The sequence below is a fragment of the Eriocheir sinensis genome, chromosome 2 (assembly GCF_024679095.1).
Source record: "Eriocheir sinensis breed Jianghai 21 chromosome 2, ASM2467909v1, whole genome shotgun sequence".
Lineage (NCBI taxonomy): Eukaryota > Metazoa > Arthropoda > Malacostraca > Decapoda > Varunidae > Eriocheir > Eriocheir sinensis.
In genome coordinates this window covers 31,879,310-31,892,089 of record NC_066510.1, presented here as the reverse complement: position 1 = coordinate 31,892,089, position 12,780 = coordinate 31,879,310, and the positions used below count along the sequence as shown (strand labels likewise).

The window sequence follows — 12,780 nt, the reverse complement described above, 5'->3', positions numbered from 1 at the left end:
ACCGCGTAATGAGATATAGATGAGCAGAAAAAAAGGGAAAAAAAGATAGTAGCCATAAAAATATATAACTCCACCTGCATTATTTTGACGCCCGCCAGGTAGAAGATAGAGGCAGGTGCTTGTAATTAACGTCTGGGATGCTTGACAGGTAAATTCGTATGTGCGGGGAGGTGAGGTGAGGTGAGGTGAGGTTAGGTTAATGAGGTTTGTTGATGTTTTCTTGTTATTGTATGTACGAGGTGGTTGGTGTGTGTGTGTGTGTGTGTGTGTGTGTGTGTGTGTGTGTGTGTGTGTGTGTGTGTGTGTGTGTGTGTGTGTGTGTGTGTGTGTGTGTGTGTGTGTGTGTGTGTGTGTGTGTGTGTGTTTTGTTGCTATATAAATCCTATTGTGTTTTTAGTAGTCGAGTTTTGATTTCTTTTTTATTATTACAAAGTTGTTTATGTTGTTTTTGTTTTGTTTAATCTATTTGCTTGTTTGTTTAATAATTGCTGTTTTTCCTCTCCCAGTTTTATGCTTTTTCCTCATCTCTTTTCTTTTTATTTTTCTTCTTCTTCTTCAGCATCTTATTATACCGTCATTATCTTCATATTCTTCTTCTTTTTTCCTTCTTCTTCTTCTTCTTCTTCTTCTTCTTGACGCGGGGTGTCACAAAGGAAGAATCTCAGACTGTCATTCTCTCGACTTTCTTTCCCTCCCTTCTTTTCTTTTTTTTCTAATTGGATATCGTGAGAGACGGGTCAAAGAGGAGAGAATATTTACGATGTCTTGAGGCTTTCTTTAGGATTCTCTCTCTCTCTCTCTCTCTCTCTCTCTCTCTCTCTCTCTCTCTAGTCATTAATTACTTTAGTAGCTGTCATTTTCAGTAATTATTAACATGCTGGCTACGGGGTTCAAGGGGGTGATGGAGGACGGCTGAGGAGGTGAGTGAGTTCCTGGTATAATATAATAGAAGTTTGATTAATGATATAAATGCCTGCAGCTACTATTATTTTCATTTTTATTACTATTTTAAGCCTAAATATCAGAGAGAGAGAGAGAGAGAGAGAGAGAGGGGGGGGGGGGGTATTGAAGGTAGGTTAGGCTAGACTGCTTTTTATCTATTTATACCTTCCACTATATACCAAGAAACAAAAGTGGTGGGTAATAATGGAGCAATTTAGCTGTATTGAAATTAATGAGTTCCCTAGAATCATCATTAAGTAAAGTTGCAATCAAGAGCCATTACCATTATTACTAACCTGATTCGTTTTTTTTTTTTTTATATATATATTTCTCGAACCACTACCAAAACATTCTCGTTCTTTTCTCTCTTCTTTCCTTTTCTCTTTCATCTAACTATCTACCTATCTTTGTATTTAGCCGTTTATCTATCTATCTATCTATGTATATATCTATCTATCTCCTTAACAAAATAGTAATTGATTTTATTTTTCTAATATTCTTCTCTGTTTAAAACTTGCACTTGTTTCCATATGATTCTAAAGTCATTATAACTAACTTGTTCATCATCTTTTTCTCATTACATACGTTCACGGTAACATTTTATATCGCGAATGTAAAGATCTAAAGAGAATAACCTATTGCAAGAAGGAGTTTGTATCCCATAAGAGGAAATGAAGAGGTCCTTATAACCAAGGTGCAGTAGAAGGTGGTGACGAAGGGGTTGAAGAAGGAAGGGGCGCAGGAGGAAGAGGAGGGGGTGAAGAAACCGTAATGAGGCGGTATTCCATAAAAGGATGTATATAAAGAAGAGGCATTCAGAAACATCGACTCAGTATCACCAAGCATGCAGTGGAGGGTGTTGACGGAGGTGGAGGAGGTAGGGGTGAAGGAGAAGGAGGAGGAGGGGTGGGGGTAAAGGAACCGCTACCAGGTGACGTGCAGGGGAGGGGCGTGGCTGGTGCAAGGTGCGGGCGGCGGGCAGGTGATAATGGGCCCCGGAAAATAATTAATGACAGGTTGTTTCGCACGTCACCCTTCGGGCTCAACAGGTGCGCTTGCCATCTTTCTTTTCTCATTTTCTTTTCCTTACTTTTTTTACTTGTTTACTTTTTTTACCTCTTACTTTTTTATTATTACTGCTCTTCGTTTCTTTTTTTTCTGATGTGTTTTGTCTTAATTCCTCTTCCTCTTCCTCTTCCTTTTTCTGATATTTTTGTTTTCCTTTATTTTAGTTTTCTCTAATTTTTGTTATTTTCTCATTTTTGTTACTCTTATTTTTTGTTATTTCCTTATTTGTTGTTATTCTCTTATTCATGTTATTCTCCTTTTTTTAATCTCTCTTCTTTTTGTATTTTCTTATATTTAGTCTCTCCTTTTTTCTTTTACGTATTTTTGTTCTTTTCCTACTTCTATTTCCTTCCATTTTTGTCATTCTCTCGTTTCTGTTTGTTTTTCTCACAGACTTAAATAGAATACGTCATGTAATCTCAAAATAATGAAGATTTACGTATATCATCTTGGGCCAATGCCACTGTATATATTAACACAAATAAACATGTATATAATCTCAAACTAATCTTCATCCGGTCCCGCTATGCATGAACCACTTCCGCTTCGACCCGACTGTATATATATTAGAACGAATAAGCATATCTGATTTCTAACTGATGAACGTAACTTAACCCGGTACCTGCGAAGGGCCAAATTTGTGGCTTTACCGTGTACCAGCAACGGGCCACATTTTTGCCATGATATAAAGCCCCCAAAATTGATGATGCATAAACTGATCACAAATGCGTTGATATATATTATGAAATGGTTTGCGTGAGTGATGATTTTTTCTCATTTTTCTCACTTAGAGGGACCCTTAAGAAACATGATCCCCGCAGCTACCGGGTTAATATACCAACTTCATCCAACCCAACTATGTATGTATTTTATTATATCATTGATTTATCTTATCTTTTTAACCTTTAGATCTGTCTGAATGTTCCTCACTTTTGTTTTGTGGGTTTTTTCAAGAAGTTTGCGTATTTTATCAACCCAAAATAGTGAAAACCGAATAATAAGGAAACGGCAAAAATAAAGGCATAACAAAAATAAGAGAAAGAGGAAGAGAAGAAGGAGGAAGTAGAGGAATAACAAGAAATACGATAATACCAAAAATAAAGGCATAACAAAAATAAGAGAAAGAGAAAGAGAAAAATGAGGAAAGAGGAGAAAATAACATACGAAAGAAACAAAAAAAAAAATAACAGTAAAGGAAGGGAAGTAATAGAAAAAAATAAGAAAGAAATAACAAAAGGAAGAGAAAGAGAAAGAGAAAAATGAGGAAGCAGGAGAAAATAACATACGAAAGAAACAAAAAAAAAACAGTAAAGGAAGGGAATAGAAAAATAAAAGAGAAAGTAAAAAATAAAAACTGATATATATATATATTTTTTTTTTGTGAGTGTGTGCGTGTGTCTGCATTTTACCTTTTTTTTATATATTTCGTTTTATCCAAAGTTCTATTTTATTTACCTCGTTTCCTTTTCTTCTCGTTTCAATTTCTTACCCTCCCCTTCACTTCCTCCCCTAATTTCCTGGTAGCATAACTTTTTTTACAGCAAAGGAGACGGTTCAAGGGCAACGAAAATGGTGCAGAGAAAAAAAGAAAAAAACAGCCCTCTACTCAACGCTCCCAAATACATAAATTAATTCATAAGTTCAGTGATAGGATACACAACCTACTGTTTCATTCATCTAAGATACATATTTGTGTATAATTTATAATACATGTGAGTTCAGTTCAAACCAAGGCCAGATATCTCATTTGTCGACCTTTTTATATATATTTCGTGTAATTAGAGAGAGAGAGAGAGAGAGAGAGAGAGAGAGAGAGAGAGAGAGAGAGAGAGAGAGAGAGAGAGAGAAAGGGGGGAGGGGAAAGAGGGTGAGTTGACAATTAATTAATTATCTTATTGTTCGTTCACCTTTTCTCCCTTGCATAATTAATTAATGACTAATATTGTTATGAAAAGTCAGGTTGTTGTTGTTGTTGGTGGTGGTGGTGGTGCTGGTGGTGGTGGTGGTGGTGATGGTGGTGGTGGTATTATTCTGCGCACACACACACACACACACGCGCACCTTACAAGACCTTAGCGAAAATACCTTACGTTTTACTTTCTTTTTCCCCTCTCTCTCTCTCTCTCTCTCTCTCTCTCTCTCTCTCTCTCTCTCTCGTTCGTAAGGGAAGGAAGCTTTGTAAACAGACTGACAGATCATTTCCTTTTTTATTGTGGTATTCAATCTGAACTTAATAGGATTCGAAACTACATCAGACACACCTAAGACAATATATAAATCTGGCAATCTTCTATATATATATATAATTCCATAGCCTGATTCCCCATTTTCGTTAAGTGCAGTAGAATTCATATAGAATAGGCTGAATGAGATTTCTGTTTATTTGTCACCTGTAGAATAATAACAAAAGTCCACCAGAAATATGCATTAGTAAGGGCGCTGTCACCCATCGTAAACAAACTAACCTCTCCCTATTTTCCCATTCGCGAGACCCCGATTAATCTCCTCTTCAACCTTTGGAAACAGTTGATGTGGGAGGCGGAAGCGGAAGCGTCTAGGAGAGTATAGCCTACCAACCACCTCGGAGGAACATCAGTGGAGCTCGCTTACAGCCCCCAGCTCTTGTTGACCACGGAGACGAAGTACTCATCGTCATCAATGGCCTTGCTGAAGCTGGAGTAATAGTCGAAGAACTCCTGCTTCGTCACCTGGAGGAAGGGAGGAAGAGATGAGTAAGGGACATATTCTTAAAGAGTAGATACACATATTTAACAAGGCTTTCGTAGGTAGGATTTTGGGGTATTTCCATGCGTATACTTTTATAAGTCTGAGGATAGTTTGACCCTTCTTCTATATACCATGAACCTAAGGAAGCACCCACCTTGCCGTCCACAGATCCCTGGCTCTCAAACAGGCCGAGGAACTTCTTGAGCAGTTCCTCCTCGGTGGCCTCGCCCTTGACCACCTTGGGGTGGTCCTTGGCCGAGTACACGCCCTTCAGGTCCTCCACAGACACCACGCCGTCACCAGTCTTGTCCAGGTGCTTGAAGGCGGCCTCCACTGCAGCCTTTCTCGGTCCGGTCATGGCGGGCTGTTGGTTGAAGTGTGGAGGTAAGGGAGTGGGCGAGTAGGAGGGTGATGATTAATGTGTGTGTGGTGGTAATTAGGTCTGTTGTTAAGGTAGAAAGGTTATTGTAGTTTGCTTGTATCGTCTATCTATCTTATTTGTTTGTGTCTGCTTCTGTCTCTACCTTACCCTTTTTTGTTTTGTTTTTTCAAGTAGTTAGTTTTATCCACCCATATTTTTCTTACCCTTGCAAGTGCTTTCTTCCTCCTACTCTTCGTCTTTCCTTCCCTCCTTCCCTCCCTCACAGACCACCTCCCTCCCTTCCCCTCCTCCAAACTCCCTTCACCTCACCCTTCGTACCTCCCTCCCTCACCCACACCAACACTTCCCTCCCTCACTCCTTATTCAGACTCTTCCTCCCCTCCCTCGTCTCACTCTTCCTCCCTCCCTCCCTCCCTCATTCACTCACTCACACCATCTCCCTCATCTCCCTTACCCTCCCTCCCTCCCTCACCCACACCAACACCTCCCTCCCTCACTCCTTACTCAGACTCTCTTCCTCCCCTCCCTCGTCTCACTCTTCCTCCCTCCCTCCCTCCCTCATTCACTCACTCACACCATCTCCCTCATCTCCAATACCCTCCCTCCCTCACCCACAACAACACCTCCCTCCCTCACTCCTTTATTCAGACTCTCTTCCTCCCCTCCCTCGTCTCACTCTCCCTCATCTCCCTTCCTCACCCTCAGAGCCTCCAGGAACTCCTCGTAGTTGATGCCGGCAGCCCCGTCCTTCTCGAACGCCTTGAAGAGCTTGTCGATGTCAGCCTCGGAGAAGTCGAGGCCGAACTGCGCCACACCGCGACTCATCTCGTCCCGCGACAGTGTCCATGAGCGGTCCTTGTCCAGCCGACGGAACAACCTGAAGGATATGGAGGTTCGTGTTAAAATATGTGGTGTTCCTTGCCCCTGTGCGCTGCTTCGTATCTTTACCCGCATGAAGAGCTTTAAAAACGAGAGAAAAAGACATCACTCCATCATCTGTGTGTGTGCGTGCGTGTGTCTGTGTATGGAGAGGAGGCGATAGCGGGCAGGGAGGTTGAAGACGTACGGTGACCCATAATTACGTATGGCGGGAAGGAAAGAAGGCAGGAATGAAGTGGAAGGAAGTGGGGAGGAAGGAAGAATGGCAATGTGCTATCCTGTACTCTGTAATGCCTACCATGACGCCCCTCGGAAAGGCGTCGTGTTGTAGTTTGAGGCAGTGAACGAGACCAAAAGTCAACACCCAATCATCGGTGTGTGTGTGCGTGTGTGTGTATGTGTGTGTGTGTGTGAAAGGAAAATGGACGATCGGCGGGCAGGGAGGCCTAGAGGAGGACCCGTTACTATGTAGAGCAGGAAGGAAGGAAGACGGGATTGAAGTGGAAGGAAGTGGGGAGGAAGGAAGAATGGCAATGTGCTATCCTGTACTCTGCAATGCCTGCCGCCCCTCGGAAAGGCCTCGTGTTGTGAATACTTGGATGCAAAGACGGGGGAAGCACATTCAGCTGCCCGTGTGAGGGGCGGCCACCTCTGGGTGCTCGCTGGCTGCAGCCCCGATACCGTGATTTCTGCTCTACCTGCCACGGCTCTTTCACGTCCTGCCACCCTGCATGCCCTGCCCCCAGCCTCTTGCAGACTTAATACGTTCTGATGTTCTGGATCTGGAAAATAATGCGCAGGGCACCAGTATAGGTGCATAACACGCATACATTCTTATATAACATCGTCTCCCAAGGACGGGGTCATAAGGGTGAAGTGAACGAAATCCCTTTTGACTTCACGCGTGTCACAAATATTCAATCCTTCACGTTGTTTTGAGAACACGTAACCAACCACCTAGATGCTCGTGGAAGCTAAAAATAGGGGTCAGAACACACGGAGAATCACAGGGCAAGGTGAATAATGAGGAGAGGTTACACAGGTATCAAGAACACGAGGCAGATAAAAAGTTCCAAGGCAGACAAATCCCTGATACCAGCTGAACACAGATACGGCGCTGTTGTCTAACACCACCAGGCTTGTGTTGCTGTTGATCCCCCTGGCTTCTCTCAACCCTCCGAAGAAGAAGAGGAAGATACGGCCAAAAACTGCCCACAAGAAGAAGAAGAGGAAGATTACTCAGTAATTTCTGGGATGTAGTAAAACGTTGCCAGCGCCTGCGCCGCTGTTTTTCCCCCGTCGCTTTGGGCTATCGCTGGAGAGGCTCTGACGGACGTGTATGTATTGAGGTGGGTTGTGGGTTTTCATACGAGACACAAAACCGTCTAATCCTGCAGATGTTACACCATAGTACATTCACGTTTAGAGGGGCATTCCTGTTGGGCTATCGGTGGGCTAGTTTGGGCGTGAGAGGCCGCGGGTTACTACAACACTGTCTGCGGCAAGCGGTGACTGCGTTAAGCGAGAAAAGGCGAGAGGGACGACCGGGCGCGAGTTTGTACGGGTTATTTCTTTCTCACGTAGGTAGGGAGAACGAAGGTGATGAGGTGTCAGGTGTTCCTTGCCCCTGTGCGCAGTTCCATGTCTTTAACCGCCTGAAGAGCTTTGGAGAATGGAGGAAACTGTTGAAAAGTGTCAACTCCTCCACTCCTTCCTTCCCTCAGATCACAACCCGCCTCCCTCACTCCCTTCAGCCCTTCCCTCCCCTCCCTCCTCACCTTCCGAGGGAGAGGATGCCGGAGTAGCCGCTGGAGAGGCAGTGGCTCCGCAGCTTCTCCAGGGGGTCGGTCGCCGCCTCCAGGGCCGCCTTCGACGCCTCCTTCAGCTTGTCTTCCTGGGGCATCCTGAAGGAGTGGACGAAGGAGACGCTGGACTTAATAAAGGAATAATCAGTATATCACACACACACACACACACACACACACACACACACACGCACACATACAGCCCCGACCTTGAATGCGAGGAGGAATATATTCTCGTACAAGAAAGACGTATATGGCAGTAGGAGGGATGAAGGAGGGAAGGAGAGGAGGGAGGGGCGTGCATGGACTGAGGGGGGGGGGGGGGGCGAGGGGGGCGAGGGGGCGGCGGTGTTCATGTCTTTGACCGTCTGGAGTGACTCATGGTAAAGGGGGAAAGAGGGGGGAAGGAGGGGGGGCTAGTGTGGGCGGCGGCGGCGGCGGCGACAGCTGTGGTGGAGGTGGTGGTGGTGGAGGTGGTGGTGGGATGTGTCAATGGAGGTGTGAGCGGCTAGCCAAGGTGACCCGTGTGTGTGTGTGTGTGTGTGTGTGTGTGTGTGTGTGCTGGGCGCCAACCGTGTCTGAAGGTCTAGTGAAGGAAGAAAGAATGGAAGGAAGGAAGAAAAAAGATGAAGAAAATTTAATCCAGAGAGGAAAAAAAGAAGGAAGGAAGGAAGATATGAAGTGAAGCGTTAGAGAGTGAAGGAAAAGAAGAGATAACAGGCAAAAAAAATAAAGATGGAGGGAGAACAGAAACAAAAGAAGTATATGAGGGAGTTTTTGAGGGTGGAAGGAAGGAAGAAAAAAAAGAGGAAAAGGAAGAGGAAGAGAAAAACGGGAGAGAGCTGCGTGACGGCAAGAAAATGAGCTACAGGCGAAACGTGAAGTGTTGAGAAATGGAGGAGGAGGAGACGAAGAGGAAGAGGAAGAAGAAGAGGAGGAAAAGAGAGAGGGCACTACCTAAACTTTACCCAGTGTCTTCTAGTATCTATTCTTCCTATGAGAAATGGAGGAGGAGAAGACGAAGAGGAAGAGGAAGAAAAGGAAGAAGAAGAGGAGGAAGAAGAGAGAGAGAGAGAGAGAGAGAGAGAGAGAGAGAGAGAGAGAGAGAGAGAGAGAGAGAGAGAGAGAGCACTTTACCTAACATCTTCTACCATATATTCTTCTTATATATACGAATTCCTATGTATATCCTCTATTGCTAACTCCTTTTACCTTTCCCTGCATCCATTGTTATACCTGTTCCATGATTTACCTGTTCAATTAGCTCGTATTCTTATCCACCAACGTCTCTTAGCATCTCTTTTTTCCTATATTTTTTCTAAGTATTCACCTGTAATCAACTTCTATTACCTTTCCTTACATTCTTTAATACTCTCTAATGTCTCTCGATTTATCTCTATTCTTCTCTTTCTGAAACCCAACATATTCCAAAAAGTCTTCCACCACCTGTATTATTTTCTCTCTCTGTATTCCTTTGTATTCCCCTAATATCTTTTTTTTTACCTTTCTTTACATTCAATGCTACACCTGCCCCACGATTTACCTGTCCACGCACCACGGCGCACCTGTCTTGCCGGTAATTGCTCTCACCTGCCTGTATGTGTCTACCTGTGTTGCTCATCTCCCCTCGCACGACTCCTCATTGTTGTCTCTCTGGGAACAAGACAAGACCTCAGGCGTCGGAGGAGTCGTGACCGTCGGGGAATGTTCGGAGGGAGGGAGAGAGGGAGGGAGCCAGAGAAGGAGTGGTGGATTGGAAGGACTGTAGAGAAGGAGGGTGAGGAAGAGAGGGAGGAATGAAGGAAAGCATGGAAGGAGAAGAAGGAAAAGAAAGGGAAGATGGAGGGTAGGAGATGGGAGGAAAAATGGTGTTACGAGGGAAGGAAGAAGGGAGGGAAGAAGGAGAATAGGGAATGAACAAGGAAAAATGACGAGGGGAAGATTAAAAGAAGAGAGAGAGAGAGAGAGAGAGAGAGAGAGAGAGAGAGAGAGAGAGAGAGAGAGAGAGAGAGAGAGAGAGAGAGAGAGAGAGAGAGAGAGAGAGAGAGAGAGAGAGAGAGAGAGAGAGAGAGAGAGATCCCAAGTATGGAAGGAGAGGAAGAGGGTGGGAAGGAGGAAAAAACAGGAAATGGAGAGAGAAGAGAGGAGAGGAGGAGCAGGGGATACAAAGACGTCTGTTGCTGTCCACCTCTGTCCAGCACACGCCGCCGTCCTGTATTATATGAACGCGGGTTCGAAGTGGTATGTTCCAGCGTGGACCAGTTTTTCAGGACGCCATCATATAATTATCTGGAACAATACACACGTGACCTCCTGCCTCTGCTTGTCTGTGTTGGTGTGTGTGTGTGTGTGTGTGTGTGTGTGTGTGTGAGTCGGTTCTATGTCAATTCTCTTTTCTTTTTCTTATTTACTTTAGAACGAGAGAGGAAGAAAAACATGGTACATATATACATAGTTCTTTTCCTTTCTTTCTTTTATTTACTTTAAGAACGAAAATCAGAAACCTTAACAGTGAAGAAAGGAAAGGAAGGGAGAGGAAGGAGAAACATAATTTACGTGCAAGATAAAACGGTATCGGAAACTGTGCGCTAATCAGTCATATCCTTATCAGTGCGTGTGTGTGCGTGGGTATATATGAGTGTGTGGAAGAGGTGTTATGTGTACGAGGGAGGGAAGGAAAGGTGTGTGTGAAGGTGTGAATGCAAGTAGGCAGGTTGGTAAGTATAGGCAAATCATCTTCGTTCATTTGTATAGTTCATCTTTTATTATGCTATCAACGTTCTGCATTCGTCTTTTGTTTCCTACTCTCCTCTTCTCTCTCCTCTTCCTTAAACTCGTCTTCATTCCTCCCTCTCTCTCCTTCAATTCCTCATTATCTCCTTTATTTCAGATTCTTGCCTCCTTCTCCTCATCTCCTTTACTCTTTATGTGTGTGGAAGAGGTGTTAGGTGCACGAGGGAGGGAAGAAAAGGTGTGTGTGCACATAACACCTCTCTCACACACAGGTAGGCAGGTTGGTAAGTATAGGCAAAATCATCTCCGTTCATTCCTATAGTTCATCTTTTATTATGCTACCAACGTTCTGCATTCGTCTTTTGTTTCCTACTCTCCTCTCCTCTCTCTCCTCTTCCTTCTTTCTTAAACTCGTCTTCATTCCTCCTTCCCTCTCCTTCCATTCTCATTATCTCCTTTATTTCAGATTCTTGCCTCCTCCTCATCTCCTTTACTCTTCCTCTCTTCATCTTCTTCTTTTTCTTCTTCTTTCTGTTTCTCCCTCCGTTCCTCCATCTTCCCTTCTCTCGCTCTTAATCATTCAGTTCAGTGTTGTCTTCAGGTATTCATCTCCTGTTCTGACTCTAAACGTTCTGCATGCATCCGCCCTTTGTTTTCCTGCTTCATATTATAAGTTTTTTTTCTCTCTCTCTAAGGCATGAGTCGCTATATCATTGTCTATCATTATTCTGTTCCGTCATTGTTTCCTTCGCTTCCCGTTTCGTAATAATCTTCGCTTCAAGTTGTCGTGCTTAAGAATCTGTGTATGTATAGTGGCTTTACAATACTTCCTTTTCTTTGTTTTCTTAGTTCTTGCTCTCTCTCGGTCATTTCAACACTCATATTTAACCAAACAAACCATTCTGCTATCAGTGCGGTTAGTCCAGCAAGCGATTGTGCCGGTATCAAAAAGTGGGCGTGGCAATGACTAACGCCGAAGATATGTATGATACTAAATCCAACGAAATTGTGACTCATGGGAAACGTATAAAATCGCTTTAGATCTTCGTCTGCCAAACTGATATTGTGTTAAGAGGTATATGTGCCAAGGAACGCCATGCAACTGCCAGATATCTTCGTCTGTCAATCTGTTTGTGAGGAACTTATTATGCAGTGAAGCGCTACATTGTAAGGATATGCGGAATACTATTATAACGTCAAAACAGCATAACAGATGACTCATACAGAAGAGAGAATTGTTAAATACCTTCGTCTGCCAATCTGTTACTGTCTTAAGAACTATCTCTACCAAGGAGCGCTATGTTAGGAAGATGCGCATATACTACACCAATGTCAAAACGTTAGTACAACATAACAGGAGACTTATATGTGAAAGATAGAACTTCAATACCTTCGTCTGCCAATCTGTTACTGTCTTAAGAACTATCTCTACCAAGGAGCGCTATGTTAGGAAGATGCGCATATACTACACCAATGTCAAAACGTTAGAACAACATAACAGGTGACTTCTAATTATATGTGAAAGAGAGAACTTCAATACCTTCGTCTGTCAATCTGTTACTGTCTTAAGAACCATCTCTACCAAGGAGCGCTATGTTAGGAAGATGCGCATAAACTACACCAATGTCAAAACGTTAGTACAACATAACAGGTGACTTATATGTGAAAGATACAACTTCAATACTTTCCTCTGCCAATCTGTTACCGTGTTAAAAACTATTCGTGGAGTGGAACGCTTACTTCACACGAAAAATACGCTATAATACAATAATGCTGTAATACTAAATGTCAAAAGCAATACAGCTGGGAAGAAACAGCTATTTAATACCTTCGTCTACCATTCTGTTACTGTGTTAACGAAGTATATGTGCTGTGGAACGCTTACTTCAAAGTCTATGTGGTGTGGTTGTGGTGGCGCAGCGCAGGTGGTGGAGGTGTTGTTCGAAGAGCCGCGGCGGTGTGAGTGGATGTGGTGATGCAGTGATGGTGGTGCGGTGGTGATGATGGTGGTGGTGGTGGTGGTGGAAGGGAAGGGAAGCCGCCAGCCAAGCCAACACCCAGATTCCTCCGCCTCACACCCCTTTTTTTTTCTCTCCCTCCCTCCCTCTCGTTTGTACAAGGACGCAGTATGGTTTCCACATCATGAGGTATAGCTATGCAGGCCACCTTTTATATTTTCATTCCCACGTTCGAATCCCGGTCATGTGCGAGAGAACCTGTCAGCCTTACTTTTTTTGTTATTTT

The 12,780-nt window shown here is 43.7% G+C and overlaps 1 protein-coding gene across 1 annotated transcript; it reads right to left on the bottom strand.

Annotated features, from left to right (window-relative positions):
• Positions 1 to 4,203: 4,203 nt before the first annotated feature.
• LOC127002983 (crustacean calcium-binding protein 23-like) lies at positions 4,204 to 12,579 on the bottom strand. Its single transcript, XM_050869327.1, has 5 exons — positions 12,422 to 12,579; positions 7,777 to 7,902; positions 5,819 to 5,996; positions 4,892 to 5,101; positions 4,204 to 4,718 (listed from the first exon to the last, which is right to left on the bottom strand). The coding sequence occupies exons 2-5, from the start codon at positions 7,899 to 7,901 to the stop codon at positions 4,617 to 4,619; spliced, it is 615 nt and encodes a 204-aa protein (XP_050725284.1). The 5' UTR covers position 7,902; positions 12,422 to 12,579; the 3' UTR covers positions 4,204 to 4,616.
• Between the last annotated feature and the right edge of the window lie 201 nt (positions 12,580 to 12,780).

Coding starts and splice junctions, on each gene's coding strand:
- LOC127002983 (XM_050869327.1), bottom strand. CDS start 7,901: ATGCCCCAGGAAGACAAGCTGAAGGAGGCGTCGAAGGCGGCCCTGGAG. Junction 5,102..5,818: donor AGTTCCTGGAGGCTCTGAGG/GTGAGGAAGGGA, acceptor TTCAACCAACAG/CCCGCCATGACCGGACCGAG. Junction 4,719..4,891: donor AGGGATCTGTGGACGGCAAG/GTGGGTGCTTCC, acceptor CCCTTCCTCCAG/GTGACGAAGCAGGAGTTCTT.